The sequence below is a fragment of the Ochotona princeps genome, chromosome 4 (genome assembly GCF_030435755.1).
Source record: "Ochotona princeps isolate mOchPri1 chromosome 4, mOchPri1.hap1, whole genome shotgun sequence".
NCBI classification, from domain to species: domain Eukaryota; kingdom Metazoa; phylum Chordata; class Mammalia; order Lagomorpha; family Ochotonidae; genus Ochotona; species Ochotona princeps.
Window position 1 is genome coordinate 42,675,218 of NC_080835.1, and position 25,006 is coordinate 42,700,223.

Here is a 25,006-nt window from a genome sequence, read left to right on the forward strand (position 1 = left end):
TTCAGAACTTCCCCACTGACTCCACCCTCTGACCATTTCTCTGGGGTGGATCAGGGATGCTGTTTGGTCAGCAGCGGCTTTCAATGATGATGAGTAACCAACATTCCAGATGAGCAGGTCACTGTTGTCCTGAGATAAAACACGGACACGAAGGCCAACATCGTGGCACAGTAGGTTATGCCTCTGGCTTGCAATGCCAGTGACCCATATGAGAGCGTCAGTTTAAATCCTAGCTGTTCCAGTTCTGATTCAGCTGGAAGGCAGCAGAAGATGCTCTAAGTGCTTGGGACGCAGCCATCTACATGGGCAACAGCTGTGTGGCCATTAAAGTGTGAACTAGCAGACAGGAGATAGCTTACTCTCTTTCCCTTTCTTTGTGGGAAAGGCTTTCAAACGAATGAATCTAGAAAGTGTGTTCATAGATAAACAACATATGGGCACTCTTTAGGCATTGAAATTTCCCCCAAATAAAAGTTTTTAAAAGCACAATCCATTTACAGTTTTACTTTGTTCATGATTTTGTGGCTCAGGAATTCAGCCAGGGTTGGGACTGGGCGGTTCTTGCTTGGAGTCTATCATGCAGTTTCAGTCAAATGCTGGTAGGAACTGCAGGCATGTGAAGGCTGGGCTGGGTTGTGTGTCCAGGATATCTCACTTACACATGGCAGTTGATGCAAGTGGGCTGGTGGACACTGGCATGTCCACATGGCTTCTCTGCAGCATGGTGCTCTTACCATGAGCTAACCTTCTCACTTTGCCTCAGTGCAAAAATCCCAAGAGAACGCGTAGAAGATGCATGGTTTCGGGGCCTGGTTCGATAGCGTAGCAGCTAAAGACCTCACCTTGAACATGCTGGGATCCCATATGGGTACGGGTTCTAGTCCCAGCAGCCCCGCTTCCCATCCAGCTCCCTGCTTGTGGCCTGGGAAAGCAGTCAAGGACAGCCCAAGGCTTTGGGACCCTGCATCTAGGTGGGAGACCGGAAAAAGCTCCTGGCTCCTGATTTGGATCTGCTCAGCTCCAGCCATTGTAGCTGCTTGGGGAGTGAACCATTGGATGGAAGATCTTCCTCTCTGTCTCTCCTGCTCTCTGTATATCTGCCTTTCAAAAAAAAAAAAAAAAGTTTGCATGGTCTCCTACCTAGCTTTGGATATCAAGCATTGTCTCTTCTGTCGTATTCTCCTGGTTCCATCTGCATCACCAATTCTTCAGTTGTGTTCCACAGTCACTATAAATGTTCATTGTGTGCTAATATGTTTTTTAAGTGATTTGTTGATTTGAGAGAGTTACAAAAGAGAGAGAGAGAGGAGAGTGAGCAATCTTCCCTCTGCTGGTACACTCCCCAAATGGCCACTACAGCCAGGGATGGCTAAAACCGGGAGCTTCTTTTGGGTCTCTCATTTGGGTGCAGGAGTCCAGGCACCTGGGCACCCTCCTCTACTTTCCAAGGCCATTAACAGGGAGCTGGAGTGGAAGTAAGACAGCTGGACCCCTGACTGGTGCCCATGCGGAATGCCAGCGGCTGCAGCTTTGCTTGCTACACCACAGCGCTGGTCCTGCCAGCAAGTGCTTTATGTGTTTCTAACAGTTAATTGTTACTTTGGTTTTTATTAAAACCTCCACGAGGCAGGTAGTTTTACTGCTTTTTTCTTCTGGGGGTAGGTGGTGGTTTGTTTGCTTTTTGAGAGGCACAGGGACAGACACTGAGATCCAGAGAGAAAAAGAAAAGAGTTTCCACCTGCTGGTTCACTGTTAAATGCCAACCACCTGGACTGGGAGCCGGGTACTCACTCAGGTTGCTCAGGTGCATGGCAGGGCCTAATTACTTGAGTCTCATCACCTGCAGCCTCCCAGGGTGCGCATTAGCAGGAAACTAGACTCAGGTGAGCAGAGCCAGGACCTGAATCCATGCACTTCTATCTGGGATACTGCTATTCTGAGCAGTCTGATCAGTATCTCAACTGCTGTGAGGAACAACCTGCCCCCAACCCCGCTTTTCTTATTTTACAGAAAACAGGCATAGAGGTCGAGTTGGTCATACCACACCACTATAGAATAGGTAGGGCTTGATCTAGACAGGTTATCCCAGAAGTCATAGCCTAAATTACTATTACACACCATCTCTCCCCAGAGCTGTGACGCTTGCTGCATTTGGTGAAACCACCTTACACCCAGATAATCACTTTGCATTCCCAATCACGGGTGTGTAAGTTCTCCCAACACATTGGGAACTGTGGACAGCATCCCTGTCTTCTGGACTCATCATTTTGCATAGCTGTTTCCCTCTCCTTGCAGTCCTTTCCTTCCAATCACTCAGCAGCCCACGCTGCTTACTGTCAGGCAGCTTTTCCTGCGCACCCACGCCTGGGGGTGAAGGCTTTTCTCTTGGTCTAGCCCTTTGTCATTTACCTGCGCCCCGGTTTCCAGGTCTTCAGCCCTGAAACTGCCCAGTGGGCAGACACAGCACAAAGGGGCACATTTCTCACCGACACACAGAGACCAGGACATTTACTGACACACATAAAATCTGCATAATCACTGTCGTCTCTGCAAGCTTCCTTTGCTGTGACTTACTCCAGCCACTGTCACATTCCTCACACTGTCACCACCACTAGTCCATCACGCACTCAATTACTGTGACAGCTCTAATCCTCAATCACTGTCACATACCGTTTTTCACACTAGCATGGTTACCATATGCACTCTTAACACAGGATATTTACGCTCCTACAAATTGAGTTAATATGACAACAGCTCTATTTTTCACTCTCGCTGTCACAGACCCGTATTCCTTATCCATACAGTCCCTGACACACACAACTAGCAGTGCACTCCGACACTTCTACGCACACACCTTGGCGGGCGGAGGTCTGAAGACCCAGGGTCTGTTGGGGGGGTCTGAAGTCCGGGTCAGCTCCGGAATCTCAGCCTGGGGAGGACGCGGCCTCGCCCCGCCCGGCCCCGCCCCCCTCATGCATATGCAGCACCACGGTCTAGCAGCCCGGCCCCCAGACGGCCATTTGTAGCGGCGCTGGAGGCTGCGTTCGTCAGGCGCTGCCGACACTCGGAGAGGAGCGCGTCCCCCGGGCGCTGCCGTCCCTGGCCCCTGCCTTCAGCCGCTTCTCCGCGCCTTGGCCGGGACCGAGCCGACCCCGGGCGCCGCGCCGCCGCGAGGACCAGCCCTCTCGGCAGCTCCTGACGCCCTAGACTCCCGTCCCGCCGCTCGCCCGCAGCCCGCCGGCCGCGCACGTCCCCGGAGCCGGGCCTAAGGCGGGCGGGCGGCTCGGCGCGGCCGGGCTGGGTTCGGCGGCGTCCCCATGGCCGCGGCCGGCTGGCGGGACGGCTCCGGCCAGGAGAAGTACCGGCTCGTGGTGGTCGGCGGAGGCGGCGTGGGCAAGTCGGCGCTCACCATCCAGTTCATCCAGGTGCCTGAAGCGGGGCCTGCCGGGGGCGCCGGGGCGGCGGCGGGCGGGGGGCAGCGCTACCTGTGGCGGGGCGGCTGCGGGGACCCCAGCCCCGGAGGCGCCGCGCAGGCCGGGGGCCGGGCGCGGGGGTCGGGGGCCGGGCGCGGGGCCGGCCCTGCGCTCCTGCCCGCCGGGCCCCCGGCTCGGCGTCCCGGGAGTCGGGCATTCTCAGGAATGCGGCTGGGAGGGCGGAGCTGGCAGGGTGGGAAGCGCCGGTCTACCTTATCTCTGTGACCGAGGCCGGAGCCCTCCGCTGGGAGGCGATGCCGCCGCGCCAGGCTTCCTGCCCCGGGGGCCTTGAGCCCCACGCGCTGCCTTCCCGTGCCTTCGGCGGTCTTCGGCACGGTCTGGGGGCGGTGGTGGGGGGATCGCGGTGGCAACTTGGCCGCGGCTCCGCGTGGTCTGCGGGCTGGTCCGGCGCGGCTGGGCTGAGCTCAGCGGTGTTTTTCTGGGTGTGTGTGTGTGTCTGTGTACGCGCCCCCGCGCGCGCCTTTCTTATAAGTAAGGTAGTGAATCCGGGTGGGAGTCTGTGGAAACGCCCCAGGGAAATGGTGGGTCGGAGGAAGTTAAAAGCCTTCTATGATAGGGGTGAGACCATTTCCTAGGAATTCCTGGTGTCTTCCTGCTTGTCCCCGTGCCGAGGTGGAGTTTGGGATGGGCCGGGTTAGGGGGTAACCGAGTTGTGGGTTCCGTGTATTCTAACCACCGTCTCCCTCACCACCACTCGTTGCTGAACGCCACAGGGATTCTCCCTTCTTAGGCTTGAGTGATCTTTGAGCTTTTAAAAAGAGAACTCTCAGATATCTTTCTGCTTTTGTCAACCTAAAAGGTGTGGCATGCGCTGAGCAAGAACCTTGTTCTGTCGGGTAACAAAGGCATTTTTTACTGTGAAGAGTACTGATGGTGAAATCATTTTTCGGTGCCCCGTTTCACTCGTTTGTTAACGGGATTGTTGGAATCGCTCACTTAAGGTTTATTGTGACATACAACACAGTACTGTCACAGCAATCTGGTGGTCACCTTTCTAATTGGGTAAAGGAGCAGTCGTTGGTTCTGTGTTACGCCAAGGGGTTAAGCACCGGCAAAGCGTTTGTGTCCAGGAAGCGCGATGTTTCTGTGCTGAAACATGTAGAATGATTCATTAGTGGGTTGAAAGCACGAGAGTGAGATTGGTTTAATTTCAGCAGGCTGCAGAACCAGGGATGCTCCCGGTTGCCGTTCTCTGAAGGAGAGGGAGAGAGAGACTCATGGCCAAGAGAAAAATTGAGAGCTAACCCTTTCTTTGGGAATTGGATGGTTAGTGAGGAGCTGAGAGGGGTTGATGATTAAGAGGAAAATCCTGGGTCCAGCATTGATTGATTGTATTCGCTAAAAGATGTAAGCCAGTATTATTTAAAGCAGTATTATTTTGGGGAGGGGCTATCTGAATATATATATTTGATGGTATTGGAACTTATTTTTGAAACACTATTAGCAACTATTGAAATAAGTCCTAATGATTTATCTATGATTCTTTTGTTAAGAACATCCCTCATGTCAGTATAGTACCTGGATGCTATAGATATCAAAGAAGTAAAAAGAACAGGTATGCAGGAGAAAGATGAGGGAACCAGAGAAAAACTTAATTAAAAGATACGCTTTTTTTCCCCCTATGATTTAGTTAGTTTGTATTGGAAAGTCAGATATACAGAGAGGAGAGACAGTGGGAAAGATACTTCATTCTATGATTCATTCCCCAAGCAGTCGCAATGGGTCAGTGCTGAGCTGATCCGAAGTCAGAAGCCTAGAGGCTTTCCGGGAATCCCATGTGGCTGCAGGATCCCAAGGCTTTGGGCCGTCCTCGACTGCTTTCTCAGGCCACAAGCAGGGATTTGGATGGGAAGTGGAGCAGCCAGGGTTAGAACCACTCCCCACATGGGATCCCAGGCGTGCAAGGCGAGGACTTTAGCCACTGGGCTATCACACTGGGCCCTGTAAGGTTATTTTTGTGCAAAAGATTTAGGGTGCATATGGCTTTTCATCATATAGTTTTCCATGAGGTTTTTGAAGACATCTACATGAACATGCCTTTGAGTTATCCAGCGATGAGCCTCAGCCTCTGTTCCCTCCCTTTACTGGATCTCACAATATTTAGCCTCTCCAAATTTCAATTTTTTGGTCAGTAAAATCGGTGTCGTTGTGCATTCTTTACAGAACTTTTAAATTGTGAGAGAAATCTTAAGTTAGTGTGTATCTAGGGGTATATGCTTATTAATATTATTTAATGTTAATATGTGTGCATTTTTATAGCCTGTTATGAACTTTCCCAAGTCTGAAATATGTTCAAGAGTGACAGACTGATAAAAGTATCATGTATGCTTTGGTGGTTGGGTTTATGGCAATGTCAAGTGTGTGAGTTCCGGGCTGGCTCAGAGTCCAGGCAGGTGAAGGCAGTAGGATGGACAGGTGACCAGGCAGGGAAGGAGCAGGCCATTTGGCTGGAGTCTCAGCTGTGACTCCCAGGCAAGGTATGGGACCTCTGTACCTCAGTTAGCCCAGTGTGTCAGCCGAGGAATTACAATGTGCTATTCTAACAGAGTGAGTTGATCTGTCGAGGGCTTCTCGGTGGTGAACCTTTTTTCTGCCAAGGGCCGTTTGGATATTTATCACATCATGCAAGAACCATACACAGTAGCCTGCTGCCGGTTTATTGAATCGAATCCCACTTGTGGCTGCCTTTACAGAGCCCGACCAAGTGATTTTGTGGACCTTACATGGCCTGCTGGCCGGACTTCCTCCACCTTTGGCTTAGAACAATGTTACATGTTAGCTTTAGATTTAGAGCTAAAGTGACTGTTGATCATCTACATGTAATAGAGTCTCAATTTTCTGATTCCTGGGGAGTCAGAATCATTCTGTCATGTCCAGCAATAGTAACTGGACGAAGAGATAACAAAACAATCATTTTAGTAGGAGGAGGTCAGTTCTGATTGTAGATTAGGAGAGCATAAGTTGGTCCCACTTGTTGTTCAAGACTCCCAAGTATTACATTATTTTTATCACTTTTTTTCCAAAACTTTTTAAAGATCTGTTATTTTAGCAAATTTTACAGAGGGGGAAGGACAATCAGAGGTCTCATAGACTAGTTTACTCCGCAAGTGGTTGTATAGGCCAGAACTGAGCTGGTCCCAAGCTGGCAGCCGGCAGCTTCTGCGTCTCCACATGGATGCAGGTTGCCAGGGATTTGGACCCTTCTCTGCTGCCTTCTCGGGCCACAGAGCTGGATTGGAAGTGGAGCAGCCCAGACATGAACCTTCAGCCATGTGGGATTCCAGCACCACAGGGTAGAGGATTAGCTTGCTGTGCTACCGCGCTGGCTCCTTGTAACTTTCTTTGCTTAAATATTTATTTATTTTTTATTACAAAGTTAGATACACAAGGAGGAGGACAGAGAGGAAGATCTTCTGACTGATTCACTCCCCAAGTGACCACAATGGCCGGTGCTGTACTGATCCCAAAGCCAGGAGCCAGGAGCTTCTTCCGGGTCTCCCACATGGGTGCAGGGTCCCAAAGCCTTGGACTGTCCTCAACTGCTTTCCCAGGCCATAAGCAGGGAGCTGGATGGGAAGCGGGGCTGTCGGAATTAGAACCGGTGCCCATATGGGATCCAGGGGCATGTTCAAGGTGAGGACTTTAGCTGTTAGGCCACAGCACTGGGCCCTCCTTGTAACTTTCAAAATGTATTTTTCTATTATGTAATCTGGAACAGAAAAAGTATTGTAACAAATTTGAGGGTGGAGAAATTAAACCCTGCCTTTAGCTTTGACTTTCCTTGATCTTAGATTCAGTTAACTTTCTATGCATATGAAGAGCTGTAAAATTAGAAAAGGTACTAGAATGAGGTACTTTTAAAATGAACATAGCAAAATTGTGGGAGCTGTGATAAAAGTGTGAAGCTTTACATTTTTAAACACATATGCCTACAGGATCTTGTTTTTGTGGCTCATGATTTTTTTTTTTTTTTGAAAAATGTTTTTAAGTTCTACTGACAAATAAAACCCAAACTAGGAGCAATTTCTAGAAAATGATTTTCACCTTGTGCAGGTGAGAAGAAAGTGGAGGCAGATGGGTGGTGGGGCTAGGTCTCCCCCTCCCAGGTGATGTGGATTCTTCTCCCTTAACCAATTGAAGGCTTCGGTTTCTTAGTTGCATCTTAGATGCTGAGTTTCGTTGAACAGTTCTTCACCCGTGGACCCTAGGGTTCTCCCTCTCATTTAGCCAGCTATGTGACTTGTTTCTTAGCTTTTCTGAGCTTCACTTTATGTCCCTGAAAAAGCAAAGTACTGGCAGCACCCTTAGGTTTTTTGTAGTACGTAAGATAATGCGAAGCAAATGGTTCAGCACAGTGCCAGCTGCAAAGTAAACAATGCTGCTTTACCTGAACTTTGCAGTTACTATTTTTATATCTCCAAAACAGAATTTGTTACTTGTGTAGTAACTTGAAACATAATCTGGTCTAAGTCGCTGCCACCCTCCCCTTTGTTTCCTGTGTGTGTGTGTGTGTGTGTGTGTGTTTTAAGATGTATTTTATTTTGTTGCAAAGACAGATATACAGAGGCCCTTCCGAGTCTCCCACGCGGGTGCAGGGTCACAAGGCTTTGGGCTGTCCTCCACTGCTTTCCCAGGCCACAAGCAGGGAGCAGGATGGGAAGTGGAGCAGCCGGCATTAAAATCGGTGCCCGTATGGGATCCTGGCATGTTCAAGGCGAGGACTTTAGCTGCTAAGCTATTGCACTGGGTCCTGTAGGTGTTGCTATTTTTTTTTTTTTAAGATTTATTTATTTTTATTGCAAAGTCAGATATACAGAGAGGAGGAGAGACAGAGAAAGATCTTCCGTCCGATCCAAAGCCAGGAGCCAGGAACCTCCTCCAGGGTCCCAAGACTTTTGGGTGTCCTCCACTGCTTTCCCAGGGCACAAGCAGGGAACTGGATGGGAAGCGGGGCCACCGGGATTAGAACCGGCGCCCATATGGGATCCTGGCACATTCAAGGCGAGGACTTTAGCTGCTAGGCCATAGCGCTGGGCCCAGGAGGTGCTATTTTTAAGAAAATGTTTATTTGAAAAGCAAGATTATAGAGAAAAAGAGAGCAAGAGAATCTTCCATCCACTGGGTCACTTCCCACTAGGCTGAATGGTGGCTGGATCTGAGCCAGACTGGAGTCGGGAGCTTTCCCCTCAGATCTCCTGGACTGCTGCAGGAGCCCAAAGACTTGAGCCAGCCTCCCCTGCAATCCCAGGCTGTAAGTAGGGAGCTGGATTGGATGTGGAGCTGCCGGTAACTCCAACCAGCACCTGAACAGGATGGTGGCTCCAAAACCGGACACTTAGCCTGCTGGAATTCGGCACCAGCCCTGGTGTTGATTTCATGTTGAGTTGGGAAACTTAATCAGTTGGAGCTGATTTTTAAGAAATGAGTTTTTGGGTCACTGCTTTATGCAACTCGGAGAAGCGAGCATACATGTTTTACAAATGTAAAGAGGGAAACTTTCCATTTTTTGTTATTTTAGCCTCTTTTTCATTCAGGAGTTTGTCAGATTTTAGTTATATGGGGGATAGCTAATTTCTCACATCTTGAATCTTAATATGAAAACCTATTCTCATTGTCTTTTACTGGGGACAAGAGTTAAGACAGATTTTTCCTTGTGCTGTTTCACTCTGGTTGGACAAATTGCTGGGACTGTCTGAGGCTAGGAGCTTCTTCCTGGTTTCATGTGACTGGGGCCAAGCATCCTCTCGTGCTTCTCAGGGTCCCTTGCCAGGGGCTGAATCAGAATTGGAGAAGCTGGGTCTAAACTGGCTCTGGTGCTGCAGGTGGGAAGTTTTCTTGGTACTCCACAGCACTGGTCCCGAGATTGCTTTTTTATTTTGATAGTTGATCCACGTGTGAGGTTCTGATAAGTTCCTGAATTGCCTTTTCATTGCTATGTCTTAGATTCTACGAATAAAAGTCACTTAACTGTTTATCCATGATTTCTTTTTTTTAAAAGATTTATTTATTTTATTACGAAGTCAGATATACAGAGAGGAGGAGAGACAGAGAGGAAGATCTTCCGTCCGATGATTCACTCCCCAAGTGAGCCGCAACGGGCCGGTGCTGTGCCGATCCGAAGCTGGGAACCAGGAACCTCTTCTGTGTTTCCCACACGGGTGCAGGGTCCCAAAGCGTTGGGCCATCCTCAACTGCTTTCCCAGGCCACAAGCAGAGAGCTGGATGGGAGGTGGAGCTGCTGGGATTAGAACCGGCACCCATATGGGATCCCAGGGCATTCAAGGAGAGGACTTTAGCTGCTAGGCCACGCCTCCGGGCCCTATCCATGATTTCTTAAATGTAAGATTTATAATTTGAAACTTGAAGGGAGGGTGAATGGGAGAGGAAGAGAAGGAAAGAGAGCCTTTGAGTGAGCAAGCTTCCATTCCTTGGTTTACTCCACAGGTGACCACAAGGGCCAAGCCCGGGCCAGGCCAAACCTGAAACCGGGAGCACTTTGTCCATCATCTGTGCTTTCCTAGGCAGTTGCTGTGGAGCTTATCCATGAGGTTTTATCTATGAACTTGTAACTGTAGACTTGTTTTCAGTATGAAATTAAGAGCAGCTTACTACTGAATTGTTACTATTATTGAAAGGTAGGATAACTTTTCTCCGTGGTAGCATTGTTAAACAGCTTCATTGTTTTATTTTTATTTTTATTTTTTTTTTTTAAAGATTTATTCATTTTATTACAGCCAGATATGCACAGAGGAGGAGAGACAGAGAGGAAGATCTTCCGTCCGATGATCCACTCCCCAAGTGAGCCGCAAAGGGCTGATGCGCGCCGATCCGAAGCCGGGAACCTGGAACCTCTTCCGGGTCTCCCACGCGGGTGCGGTGTCCCAAGGCATTGGGCCGTCCTCAACTGCTTTCCCAGGCCACAAGCAGGGAGCTGGATGGGAAGTGGAGCTGCTGGGATTAGAACCGGCGCCCATATGGGATCCTGGGGCTTTCAAGGCGAGGACTTTAGCCGCTAGGCCACGCCGCCGGGCCCATATTGTTTTATTTTTATTGGAAAGAGATTTACTGTCCACTGGCTCACTCCAAGTGGCTGCAATGGCCAGAGCTGAGTCCATCCAAAAGCCAGAAGCCAGTAGCTTCTGGTTCTCCCACATGGGTGCAGGGTCCCAAGGTTTTGGGCTGTCCTCCACTGCTTTCCCAGGTCATAAGCAGGGAGCTGGATGGGAAGTGGAGCAGCCGGGATAGGATTGGCATCCATATGGGATCCTGGTGTATGTAAGGTAAGGACTTTAGCTGGAAATTCTTTGTCTACTCCCCACCCCACTTTTTTTTTTTAAAGAAAGTCAGATATACAGAGAGGAAGACCTTCCATCTGCTGATTTACTCCCCAGGTGATGGCAGTGGCTGGAGCTGAGCCAGTCTGAAGCCAGGAGCCTCTTATAGGTCTCCCCTGTAGGTGCAGGGTCCCAAGGATTAGAACCGGTGCCCATATGGGATCTCAGTGTGTGCATGGTGAGGATTTTAGCCACTAGGCTATTGCACTGGTTCCCATGTGATTCTTTTTTTTTTTTTTTTTTTTTTAAGATTTATTTATTTTATTGCAAAGTCAGATATACAAAGAGGAGGAGAGACAGAGAGGAAGATCTTCCGTCCGATGAGTCATTCCCCAAGAAGCTGCAATGGCCGGTTTGCGCCAGTCTGAAGCCAGAATCCAGGAACTTCCTGCAGCTCTCCCACCTGGGAGCAGCAACTCAAGACTTTGGGCCATCCTTGACTGCTTTCCCAGGCCACAAGCAGGGAGCTGGATGGGAAATGGAGCTGCTGGGATTAGAACCAGTACCCATATGGGATTGCGGTGTGTTCAAGGTGAGAGAGAGAGAGAGAGAGAGAGAGAGAGAGAGAGAGACAGGGGCAGGGGCAGGGGGTGGAGAGAGAGATGGAGGTGCGGAGAGAGACAGACAGACACGGGGGGGGGGTGGCGGGGAGAGAGGGGACACGGGTGGGAGGGAGGGAGACACAAGGATCTTCCATCCACTGATTAACTCCGCAAATGGCTGCAATGAGCTGAGCTGATCAGAAACCAGGAACCAGGAGGTTCTAATGAGCCAGGAGCTTTTGGGTCTCCCACATGGGTGCAGGGTCCCAAGGCTTTGGGCCATCCTCCACTGCTTTCCCAGGCCACAAGCAGGGAACTGGATGGGAAGTGGAGCAGCCAGGATAGGAATGGCACCCATACGGGATTTCACTGCTTGCAAGGTAAGGATTTAGCCATTGAGCCTTTGTACTGGGCCCAAAAATGTTCTTTGGAGGTGTTAGTTTTGTTGTTTTTTTCCTTAGTGTAAAATGCCAAGTAATAAGAGTTCACTCTTTTTGTAGACACTGTGGAGTCGTTGAATCTTGACAGGCTTTAATGTTGAATTGCTCTGGGTAGAGCTGCTGAGCACGTTATTGTGATGGAAAGTTTGAACTGATGTATCTGTGACTTGTTTTGCAAGTAATACTATCTTGAAGCAAAGAAAATAAGTTGTCTAAAATTGTTCTGCTTTTAGGGACCTAATCAGATTGAATTGCTTGGTTTTGTTAATTAAACTTTATTTCACTGGGAGTGGTCCGGCCCTTGGTGTTGGGGGTGGCTTGCAGCTCCAGCAGTGTGGCGGCTGTGGGGGGTGCTCTTGCTGGGCTGGATCCAAGGCTGGGGACTCAGGCAAAGGCCACTGCCGAAAGGCAGTGACTGAGTCCTTGGCTTTGGGCGGCCAGTGCACCAAATGGTGCCAGGCTCTACCTGCTGGCTGCCCAGCAGTGAGACCTGGGGTTTTTAGGGTATGAGATTGCTGCTGGGACACCCATGAATAAGGCCAGCTTTAGTATATGTGATAGATGAATTCTGGGTGATCCCCAGTAACAGGATCATGAAACTTTTGGGCAAGCGTGGGCACTGAGACCTGATGGTTTGGAGGGGAGTGTCCATAAGATCTATTTGGGCCAGACTGATTAACCAGCCAAATTAGGAATCCTGAGATGGGCTGTTAGCATAGAGCATCACTGACTGCCACACAGCAGTCCACACCAAAGCTATGGATGGGGACCTGTCTGGCAGGACTAGGTACCATTACTTGACTGGGTGGTGGAATAGTGGACTGGTCACAGTTGGCAGGGCCAAGACACTAACCAGCGCACGAGATAACTTGGTCTGGGGGAAAACTGTGGGGAAGTGTGGGCCCAACCCTGTCCAAATACAAGTCCCGCAGGTTAGCTCGCGAGCTGGGGTGGTGATAAGCTAAGCTAGGAGTGACCATGGCACCTGCCATCACTTATGGGTAAAGGAACTGATGGCAGTCTGTCTGGGCAGGTCAAGGCAGCATCACCCGAAGGTGCATCCTAAAATAGGATGTGGGGTGGGTTGAGCTGCAACTGGAAAGGGGCAGACCGGGCAGGGCCAAGCAAACTTCAACTCACAAAAAAGAAATCAGGATGGAGCACATGTCATTCCAACTTAGGCTGTTACACCAACTGGTCTGCATGAGGCAGGGTTACTATGCTACAGCATCGAAGGTAAAGGCTGAGACAGGTGAGGGGCTAAGCCAGCTGGGTCAGAGAACCCACTGGCATGCGCGCAACCTAGGACTGGGAATAGACTAGGTTGGGGAGCTGTGAGAGTATACCCTCGCTGCATTGGGATTCCCATGGGAGGGTGTGGGGGCCGGAGTGAGGGCTGTGCTCTGGTCTGGATATGGCTGCAATGTCCCTAGGCACAAATGTGGACTGGGGCTGGGCGCACCAAGCTGGGCTAGATGCCAGCACCATCTGGTGCTCTGGAGAACCTGGATAGATATAGGACAGACTAGGCTGGGTCTCTGCCCCTACTGAGTCATGTGTGAGCAGTGTCTGGGTGTGGACAAGCCTTGGCTGGGGTGAAACAGCCGACACCAAGAACTGGAATGGATTGAAGGGGCCAGCAAGGAGGGCTGGCCTGTGGAACCAGCAGTACGCGCAAAACCTGGCATAGGGAGAGATTCTGAAGGAGGAGCTTGGGAAACTCCTCTGTCAGAACACAGCCCCTACAGGTGAGTGCAAGAACCACAATATGGAGCAACCCAGACCAGCCAAGAGGAAGATAACCACCATCATACAAGTGGCATAGGTCGGGGGCAGACCAGGCTGAACCAGTTCACATTACCTGCTGGTGAATCCGAGCACCAGCATAGAGTGTGGGTCAGGCCAGTTTCGGTCGCAGCACATACCAGTGCACATTAAGGAATGCCAAGGTGAGGTGAGTCATACCAGATGTGGCTGCAGCGCCCAAACAGTACATGTGAGAACTGGGGGGGAGGAGGCAAAGCTGGCAGGGGAATGTGGGCTCCTCTGCTAGACAACCACTCCCACTGGAGACCATGAGTTGGAATGGGGCAGACCAGACCAGGCAGGGCTACAACACCTGTGGGCCTCAAGTGAGCTAGATTGGGGAAGGACCAGATTGGGCTGACTGTTCTGACTGGTGCAAGCAAAAATTAGAGTGGGTGAGGGTAGCTTGGGCTTTGCCGCATCATCATATGGCCGAGGCTGGTACTGGGGGCGAATTCTGTTAACCTAAATGCCAGAACCACCTGAAGAGTGCACAATCCAGAAATTGGAGTGGCCTAGTAGAGAGAGTGTGCATCTCCCTCGTGGGTAACCACTGCCACTGGAGAGCACGAAAACCAGGACGGGCAGGGTTGGCTAGACAGAAAGGCACCTGCCAGTATGTGTGTGGGTTGGATAGTAGGTTGGTTGGATTGCACTAGGCTTTAACACCCATTGACAAGTACCAGAGATAAATGGGATGTGGGACAGACTAAATAAGCCTGCGGTACATACTGACATGCATGGGAACCAGGGTAGGGAGCAGGCCTGGTGGGGGTTACGGGGAGTCTCCCCAAGTAGGCTGCAACTCCCACTGGTTTGTGTGAGAACTGAGTATGAAGTGGGTAGGATCGAGCTGGACTACAACACCCATTGGTTCAAGTGGATGACGGGGCTGGAAACAGAACTGACCCAGCAATTGCAACGACCAACATGTGCATAAGCTGATTGGGGCGACGGACTGTGCCAGACCCTGTACTGGCAAATTCACAGAAGAATCAGGTTTGGGATCATCTCAGATGAAGTTTCTTTGGAGATCCCTCCAACTGAACTGATGGTCTTGGAGCCCCAACCATGAAGAGATTATGTCAGCCAGTGGATTCTGAATAGGTTGTATCGTGATTGGAATGGCAAGATTGGCAGCAATTCAGAACTGTTGAACTAGCAAAACTGCTTGAGCAGGACCCTCGGAGCATGCCTCACACACATTGGGGACCTGGGATGGGTGGGAGGCTGGGTGGGGCTTTTCCCTTTGTTTCTCCCTTGTCCCCAGATACAGGGAAAAAATATTAGTGTGGAAATAATGGTATTACCCACTTTCCAGTAGCTCTTGACCCTTTGTAACGAAGTAAGATCATTTAAAAATAAATTAAAAAAACCTTTTTTCAGTGATAAAAACCATGAACTTATTAGTTGTATAACATTAAGAGGAATTAAATCATAGTTTAATTGAAAGTTAGTCACTTTTGGTGTTAATTAATAATTTAATATTGCCAATTACCATTGTGACCTCATGGTGTTTTTTCTGAGAAATTATGTGGTCATGATAAATTATAACACTATTGAGAGATGTGAAATGGATGATGACCATATGTGCTTTTTGACTCAGTTGCATGTTTCGGTATTTACTGTGGGTATGCCCTACTAGCAGAGCTGTGCTGTTATTTGTAATTACAAAAAATGGAAGCCACCTGAGCTGTAGCAGAATAGTAGAATAAAACATGCTGTATTCACTCGGTGGAATGTTATGTAGTTGTAAGAAAAAATTACAAAGGTCCAACAGTGGAGTGTTTACGATACAATGTTTAGTTATAAGTAAAATACTCAAGTGTCTACAGTATACTCCCTCTTCTATAAGAAAGGCTAATAAAAATCATACACAAATTAAACTTTAAAAAGCAGGGGGCGGAAGGGGTGGACTGGTAGAGTACCCACATTGAGGATCAGTGTGTGTGTGAGTGTAAATCTTAGCTCTATGTCCAGTGAAGCTTACTGTTGCTGTGTGCCTTGCGAGGCAGCAGGTGGTGGCTCAAGCAGTTGAGATCCTGCTGCCTGCTGTCTACTTGGAGTTTTGGGTTCTTGACTGCCTGATCCAGCTCTGACAGTAGCAGGCATTTGGGAAGTGAACCTGGGAATGTAAAATCAGTTTTGTGCTTTCACTCCCTCTCTTTGTCTTTGAAATAAATACAAATAAATGTGTTGGGTCCTTGGAACAAAAATAAGAAGGATGAGAAGTTGGTGGGGTTAGTTACCTGGAGAGCGTTGTTAGGATTGGGGGCAGTGACCCGTCCAAGGATTTCTGACTTTGGAACTATGTTAATGTTTCACATGCTCACTATATAAATAGCAAACCCTGCCAGTAAAATCAACTGATGAAGGAAAAATAAAACCTGCTTCAAAGTGGAATTAAAACAATGAACTGAACTTTATTTTGAATGAATAACATAACCACACTAAAGAGGTAGAAGAAAAAGCTAGTTTCTGGGCCTGGCACAATAGTACAGTGGTTAAAGTCCTCACCTTGCACGTGCTGGGATCCCATGTGGTTTCCGGTTCTAATCCCGGAGGCCCTGCTTCCCATCCAGCTCCCTGCTTGTGGCCTGGGAAAGTAGTCGAGGATGGCCCAAAGCCTTGGGACCCTGCACCCACATGGGAGACCCGGAGGAGCTCTTGGCTTCAGATTGGTGCAGCACTGGCCGTTGTGTCACTTGGGGAGTGAACCATCAGATGGGAGATCTTCCTCTCTGTCTCTCCTCCTCTTTGTATATCTACCTTTCCAATAAAAATAAATAAATCTTTTAAAATTTTCCCTCTGCTTGCTCGCTTTTCTTTCTTGACACAGTGGTATGCATTTGTATTGTGTTAAAATGATTTTGTTATTTATTTATGCAGAGAAATGACTACAACAGCCAGGGCTGATGTGAGTCTCCCATGTGGGTGGCAGGGGTCTAAGCACTTGGGCCGTCTTCTGCTTCCTAAGCACTTTAGCAGGCAGCTGGATCAGAAGTGGAGCCGCCCAAACCTCAACTGGCTCAACTTGCTATACACCTCAGTGCTGGTTCCCTCCGCTCCAGCCTTGTTCGCAGTTTTCTTGAGTTTAGCAAATATGTTGGAAAATTGGAAGCAGTTTCTCACTCTTAGGGATAAGCAGATAGCATTTAAAAAGATTTATTTTTATCTGAAAGGCAAATCCTTAGAGAGGAGGAGAGTTAGAAAGTGAGAGAGGTCTTCCATCTGCTGGTTCACTGGTTCACTTTTTCAACGGCCACAATGGCCAGAGGAAGCTGCTGTGAAGCTGGGAACCAGGACCCCTGGGTAGGTGTGGGATCCTAAGGCTTTGTTCTTTTCCATTACTGCTTTCCCAGGCCATAGTAAGCAAGGGGTTGGAAGGGAAATGGAGCAGCCAGGACATGAAAGAGCGCTCATATGGTGTGAGATCCCAGCACATTCAATGTGACCACTTCAGCCACTGAGCAATTGTACTGTGCCTAATTTCAAGTCTTTAACAGTTAGTTTAGTTTTGCATGATAAAAATAATGGTTTGGCTGGGTATAAAGTGTTCTGTTCCTGTATTTTTTCATTAAAGTACAACTAGTGCTTGTATTTTGGAAGCACTGCTTTTAGTTATCTATCTGGCTGGCTTCAAATTTCTGTTCTGCAGAAATAATTTTCTCCTTGCATGCGTTCAGCATTTCCCTTATCGTTAGAAACAAACATTTATCAGGATATGACTAGAAGGTTTTCTTGCTTCATTTCCCTGGAAAGTGATGAAGTACTCTCAGGTTCTGGAAGATTTTCTTCATTTTCCCATTTACCTTTAATAGAGTCTTTGGTTTGTCATTGGTTCTCTGTCGTCTTACATCACGTTGTTTGAAGTTAGTCAATGAAAAGGACAACGTGATGCCCATTCCAGAATGATTCTTTTTTTTTTTTACCTTTAAAAAAATTTTATTGTATTGTTGTTGACAATCTTTACATAGTTAATTGCGGTTAAAAAAAAAAAAGGTTCAGGGGGGATAGGGAAGTGGGTAATACTATTATGTCCATATTGTTTCCATCATGGATCTAAGGTAAACGGGGATATTGAGGGAGAAGCCCCACCCGGTTTCCCGCCCACCCCAAGTCTCGGATGTGGGGCATGCTCTGAGATATTTGCTCAAGTGGTTTTAATAGTTCTTCAGTTATGAATCGCTGCCAGTTTCGCTTGATGAGGTCGTCCACTGATTGATATGGTCCATCATAAAGTCTCCGTTTGCCCCATAATTTCGCTGCTAACATAGCTGAGATGAATGATTGACCTGTTCTGTTTTGTATTTTGTATCCCTGTTGAAATTTCCTGCGTGTAGAATGACTATCTCCAGAATAGATTAAATGCCCTTGATAGCTCAATCTGATATTAAACAATGATAATATTTTTATTAAGACTACTAAAGTAGTATTTTTTGAAAGCTTGGTATGCGTTAAAGAAACAGCATTTGGGCCCGGTGGCGTGGCCTAGTGGCTAAAGTCCTCGCCTTGAAAGCCCCGGGATCCCATATGGGCGCCGGTTCTAATCCCGGCAGCTCCACTTCCCATCCAGCTCCCTGCTTGTGGCCTGGGAAAGCAGTTGAGGACGGCCCAATGCATTGGGACCCTGCACTCGTGTGGGAGACCCAGAAGAGGTTCCTGGTTCCTAGCTTCGGATCGGCGCGCACCGGCCCGTATCGGCCTGTTGCGGCTCACTTGGGGAGTGAATCATCGGATGGAAGATCTTCCTCTCTGTCTCTCCTCCTCTGTGTATATCTGGCTGTAATAAAATGAATAAATCTTTAAAAAAAAAAAAGAAACAGCATTTTAAGGTTAGAGTTCTTTGTGTGGAAGATACCTTTTTTTTTTCTTAAAAGATTTATTTCTCTTCGAAAGTCAGATCTACAGAGAGGAGACAGATCTTCAGTCCTCTGGTTCGCTCCCCAGGTGGCCTCAATGGCCAGAGCTGAGCTGATCCAAAGCCAGGAGCTAGGAGTTTCTTCTGGGTCTCCCATGTGAATGCAGGGTTCCAAATGCTAGGGCTGTCCTCAACTGCTTTCCCAGGCCACAAGCAGGGAGCTGGATGGGAAGTGGAGCAGCCAGGACATGAGCCAGTGCCCATATGGGATCCTGATGTATCCAAGGTGAGTAGTTAGCCATTAGTAGGCCATCCCACTGGGCTGAAGATACTTTTTCATTGCTGGAGCATTGTCCTTAAGTGTTCTTTATATTGGGAGTAAAGCACTGGCCATCCTTCAGAATTGTCTTGGGGTACTGGCATTTCCATTCTGTTTTGATGCTGTGTAGAACACATTGATAACAGGAGCTTCAGGTAATTTTTGGAGACTATAACTAGCAGGATTTCTTTTCTTTCCGACAATTTTTAGAAAGTTTTATTTATCTATTTAAAAGAGGAAGAGACAGGCTCAACTCTACAAATGCTCACAAAGGCAGGGGACTGGATCAGGCCAAAGCAATGAGTTTTGGAGATTGTCCCGGTCCCCCGTGTGATTGCAAGGGCCCAGGCACTTGGCTGTTTTCTGCTTTTCCAGACCATTAGCAGGGAGTCGCCAGATCCTGAACTGGAAACGGTGCCCATATTGGATGCCAGTGTCCTAGGTGGTGGCTTTACTTGCTGTGTTGCAATGCTGGCATCAGTAAGAATTTCAGCAAGACAGTCAACTAGACTCGGACTTTTGGCTGAGATTTGGAGATGTGGTTTTAGAAAAATTAGAGAGGGTTAAAAGGAACAATTTTGACTTGTTAATCCTTAACATCTTAGCTTTGCATTGAGGTCAGTGCAAGAGGCTGCTGTGGAGACAGTTTATGAATATCAAGGCAAAGATTTTTATTGCTGTAGAATTGGTATGGCTTAGAAGCAAGAGAATTCCTTTCGTCAGTGAGTTACCTAAAATATCTTCATTTCTTTATAAAATGTATTTTTACTTTTCTTTCTTTCTTTTTTTTTTAAAGATTTATTCATTTTATTACAGCCAGATATACACAGAGGAGGAGAGACAGAGAGGAAGATCTTCCATCCGATGATTCACTCCCCAAGTGAGCCGCAACGGGCCGGTGCGCGCTGATCCGATGCCGGGAACCTGGAACCTCTTCTGGGTCTCCCCCACGGGTGCAGGGTCCCAATGCTTTGGGCCGTCCTCAACTGCTTTCCCAGGCCACAAGCAGGGAGCTGGATGGGAAGTGGAGCTGCCGGGATTAGAACCGGCGCCCATATGGGATCCCGGGGCTTTCAAGGTGAGGACTTTAGCCGCTAGGCCACGCCGCCGGGCCCTATTTCTTTGGAAGATAGTTATACAGAGTGAGAGACAGACCCAGCTATTTCCCGTCTTACCTATTCATTCCCTAAATAATTGTAATAGTGGTGGCTGGACCATGATGAAACCAGCAGCCAAACTCCGTTGGGTCTCCCATTCATTCCAGTGGCAGTGATCCAAGGGACCCGAGCCATTGCTTCCTCCCAGTGTGCAGATTAGCAGGGAGCTGGATTGGAAGTGGAGGCAGTACTTCATTCTAGGCTCTGTGATGTGAAATTTGGATCCCAAATACTTCCTGCCCCTGCTTGGGAAGGTGACACGCTGGCTGGAGCTACTCTGCCTGTGAGCCAGCTCCTTGCTGATGTGCCTGGGAAGACAGAGGTGGATGCCTAAAGTTCTTGGACTCCTACTGGTCCTATGGGGGATCGCGACGATGCTGCTGGCTTTGGCCTGGCTCAGAACTGGCTGTGGTGGGCATTTGTGGAGTGAACCAGCACAGGGAAATCCTCCCGCTCTTTCTCCTGCTCGTTCTGTCATTGTGCTTTTTAAATAAATATGTGAAAATCTTGGAGTCTCATCTAGTAGGAGAATTAAGCAATTTATTATTTTGGAATCCAGCTACATTTTTTACCCCCTGTCATTTTTTTCTTTTATACTTTATGTAGCTTGATGAAGTTTGTTTTTATTACCTTCTGTCTCTCCCAGGTTCTGACCCTGTTCTGCCTCCCTCTGAGGGTGAAGAGATAATTTCACTGGTAGAGATCGTTTCAGAAGAATTTGTGATTGCCTTTGCCACAGTCACAAGTACTGTAATGGACTTTTATAACACTGTAGCTACTGTGGTTTTTTTTTTTTTTTTTGTCAATTTAAGAAGGCTCTCGACCTGGATAAATTCACAAATTCATATTATTATTATTATTATTTTTAAAGATTTATTCATTTTATTACAGCCAGATATACACAGAGGAGGAGAGACAGAGAGGAAGATCTTCCGTCCGATGATTCACTCCCCAAGTGAGCCGCAACGGGCCGGTGCGCGCCGATCCGATGCCGGGAACCTGGAACCTCTTCCGGGTCTCCCACGCGGGTGCAGGGTCCCAATGCATTGGGCCGTCCTCAACTGCTTTCCCAGGCCACAAGCAGGGAGCTGGATGGGAAGTGGAGCTGCCGGGATTAGAACCGGCGCCCATATGGGATCCCGGGGCTTTCAAGGCGAGGACTTTAGCCACTAGGCCACGCCGCCGGGCCCAAATTCATATTATTTAAAAGAGACAATTTGCATGTTAAGATTTTGAATTTAAATCAGTTGCTGGTGTAGTGACATAGTACATTAAGCTTTTGCCTGTGGTTCATACAGCTCCCTGCTTATGGCCTGGGGAAGCAGCAAAACATGCCCCAAGTGTTTGGGCCCCTGCACCCATCTGGAGAACCCAAAAGAAGCTCTAGGGTCCTTGTTTTGGACTGACCCATCTCTGGCCACTTGGGGGAGAGAACCAGTAGGTGGAAGATTTGCCTCTTAACTCTGCCTTTCAATTAAAAATAAATGTCTTAAAGTTTTTTTTTTTGATTATTTCTTAATTCAGCCACTAAAGAACTGTATGTTCTTATTTTTCTGGATTCAACTTGCATTTCTCAGCTGTGGATTTTGGATTAATGATTGTATCTGGTTCATCTTGGTGTTACCATTTTCAGCTTCATAAGCATGAGGATGTAAAAATGTGTTAAGGAAGGACTATATATTCAGAATGTTTTGTCTAAATGTAGCCTTTACAGTTGGCTTCTGTTACGTAATGTATTTTGATTTTGAGAGTCATAGTGTTAGTAAAACTAATGCAATAGCAAACGTTTATGAACTGTTAGTATTTAGTATTGAATGGGACATAGGAAACAGTGGGTGAGGGTAGAGAGTCTTGGAAAGAATGACTTTTGTCATGGTGACCTCTACGTAGCCACTGTAGAGGTCAAAGGAGTTGGCTCTCATTTTGAATTTCAGTTTCCCTATAATTAAAAGTCACATGTGGCATATGACAATGGAATCTGGCATCTTAGACATTCTTTGACTTGCTGCGCAACTTTCAGTTTTATCTAGTACAGTCTTTTAAAGATGATCCTATTTTACTTTCTGTGGAAATTATGACTCAGGAAATGTGAAACAGACTGAAAGTAGGTCTTAAGAGTTCTTGCTTTTTGTCTTGGTAGGTTTTCTCCTAATACCTTGTTTTCGTTAAGTGACAACATGTGGTTGAGATTACAACAGTCAGCAGTTTATTAGCTGAGGGAAAGAATAAGAAGGTTGGCAAGTAAAACTGCAAAGGAACATTTGTGCTAGCTACTACACTGAAGTTTCAACAAGTGGAAAGTGTGTTGCGATTCACTTTAGAATTGTTGTCCCTTGATCTCTGACATGCAGATATGTCATCTAATGAAGTAGAAGAATTTGTGTGTACTCTTGTTTGCTGATGTGCGGGCTCATGGGCCTGTATCCTAAACTGAAGGAGGAAATTTAAAGTTGAAGAGGAGTGTGTAGATTTCTTGGATTAAAAAAATGGATAAAAATGTAAAACATTGTAAGTCTGATTTAATGGCCTGTAGATGTTTGATAGTAGCTTACTTAGGCTGCATGAATAATTATTTTCAGATGTTGAATGGGATTGAATGGAAATTCCATGCTGATAACTTGATTTAAATGATTGGCTTTTTAATTATCAAAAGATTTAATGGTAAGAATTTCTCATGACTTTGTTTTATGATAAGCGTGTCATTTGATAATTAAGAATGGGGTAGGAATAGTGAGATTGCACATTAGAAATTCAGACTTAATCAGATGTTGGGTCTTGGATATTTTGTTATAAAGTTTGATTAATTTTTGCAGGTATAAAAATAGTGTGAAAACCTTTCCTTTTATTTTTAACACCTTAATATTAGATTGTGATGGCTGGTTTGTAATTCAACACTGAAAAGATGTAAATTTTTTCCTGCTTCCTCAGGTCACTGCAGATTGTGTGGAGTGTAGATTTACTTGTAGTAGACAGTTTTAGGAAGAAGCTATTGGCTGAGCTTGGTCAGATGAGCTTGGCTGACATGGGTTACTGTAGTTTGTGGTTTTGATGAACAGTACATGATGCACAGCTGTTGCTCCCACAGCTTTGTTCCAGCTGTCCTACTGGCCTGTCATAGAATACCCCACATTCCTGTTTTTTTAAATAGGACCTTTTGCAACATTTGTACTTTTAATAGGGTATCCTCTTTTATGCCTATCAGTAGCAATTTATTTTGAATAATCCCAAATGAGATTATGTCTAATAGAATTAAGCCTTTTTGAATTTATAATTTTTTTTGTGAGTAAATATTGTAGTTGTGAAATATTCGCAAAACACAAACAATTCACAACGAAAAGCATTGGATTTAATGACCTCCCTCCATTGGGCTAGTATTTAAATAATGAGGTTGACCTCTTGTAATTTGTGTTAACCTTAAGTTTGTATTAATAAGTTTCCGTAGAATTTTTAAAATGAAGAGCCATAATATTGTGTTCACATAGGTTTAGGTTTTTTTTTTAAGATTTATTTATTTTTATACTGGAAAGGCAGATCTACAGAGAAGGAGAGACAGAAAGATCTTCTGTTTGCTGGGTCACTCCTCAGGTGGCCACAACGGCCAGAGCTGAGCCCATCTGAAGCCAGGAGCAAGGGGCTGCTTGTGGGTTTCCTGTGGGAGTGCAGGTTTTCAAGTACTTGGGCAGTCCTCTACTGTGTTCCCAGGCCACAGGTAGGGAGATGGATGGGAAGTGGAGTAGCTGGGCTACCCATATGGAATCCTGGCATATGCAAGGTGAGAATTTAGCCACTAGGCTACCAGGCCTGGTTGGTTAGACTTTAATATAATATATTTTTCTATGCTATACGGTAACTGGATTGTACTATTAAGGGTTTGAGTTTTGATATTCTTCATGAAAGAACAGGTGCTTATGAAGAATACTTTGCATTAATGAGTACTGATCATTTAACAAGTTACTGTCATAACAATGCCATCACATAAGTTTGTGAAGCATTTTCCCCTTAGTTGAGGTTAGGAGAGCTGCGGTTGAATAGGGAAAGAAGTTTTGAGAGCACCCGCTTACTTCCCTTTCTGCACCGTCCTGCTCGCTCCAGGTCCATTTCCTAGTGTTTCTGCAGCTGTTGCTCTGGCTGTTGCTCCTTTCCCATCAGCCCCTAGATCTGCTGTGTTCTCTGGAAGTCAGCTATCACACTGGCTCTGTACTTTGAATTTGTGCTTCCATGGTATGTGTTTGAACTGTTTCTATTTGAATCTGTACTTGGTTATAATCTGTATGAAGAGTACATCCACGACTCCTGTGAGGCTGTGTCTGTGGACCTGGTATGTCTCCCACTCCGTCACTTCCTAAAGAAGCTGCCTAGCTATGGTTTGGTTTTCTCCAGGGAGCCTTTTCTGAAGGAGTACCCTTACTGTGACTAGGGGCTCCTCTCGCATGCTCCTTATTAGTATTCTCTCTCTCTCTCCTTTTTTTCTTCTGGATCTTAAAGAAATCATTCTCACAGAAAGTCTTCCAAATGACCTTCATCTTAAGATTAGATAATTAAACATTTATGTAACATGTATTATTGAAGTTTTACCAGTTCTGATGTCTTCTATGGCAAAATTTTTTTCTCTTTAAAAATTTTATTTGAAAGTTACGTGTGGGGGAAGTGAGAGATTTTTTTTAATATGCTAGTTTATTCCCCAAGTGGCTGTAACAGCTATGGCAGAACCAGGCCAAAGGCAGGAGCTTCTTCCAGGTCTCTCATGGGTGGCAGGGTCTCAAGCTCTTGGACCATCTTCAGCTGCTTTTCCCAGTTAGCAGGGAGCTGAATTAGAAGTAGAGCATCCCAGACACAAACTTGCACCAGTATGGGATGTGGGCATTATAAGCAGTGATTTTTACCCACGGGACTATAGTGCTATTCCCCAGTATTTTCAGTATTACATGTTGTATTTATTATCTTTTTAGTTTTAAAGTTATTTGTGAAATATGTCATGATTTGATTTTGTCTGATGCTGTTAGAATCAAATTTGCTATTTGGTAAAAATATTGCAAGTCACATGTCCTAATAT

The 25,006-nt window shown here is 46.8% G+C and overlaps 1 protein-coding gene across 2 annotated transcripts in view; it reads left to right on the forward strand.

Moving 5' to 3' along the window:
* The first annotated feature begins 3,010 nt into the window (after positions 1-3,010).
* Positions 3,011-25,006, forward strand: part of RRAS2 (RAS related 2) — an 81,430-nt gene continuing 59,434 nt past the window's right edge. Inside the window, exon 1 of one of the 2 annotated variants that reach the window (XM_058663337.1) lies at positions 3,011-3,425. In XM_058663337.1, coding sequence (XP_058519320.1) covers positions 3,318-3,425 — 108 coding nt within the window. In that variant the 5' untranslated portion in view covers positions 3,011-3,317. Of the gene's footprint in view, positions 3,426-4,021; positions 4,294-25,006 lie in introns of those variants that run through there. The other variant, XM_058663338.1, reaches the window with a different exon arrangement.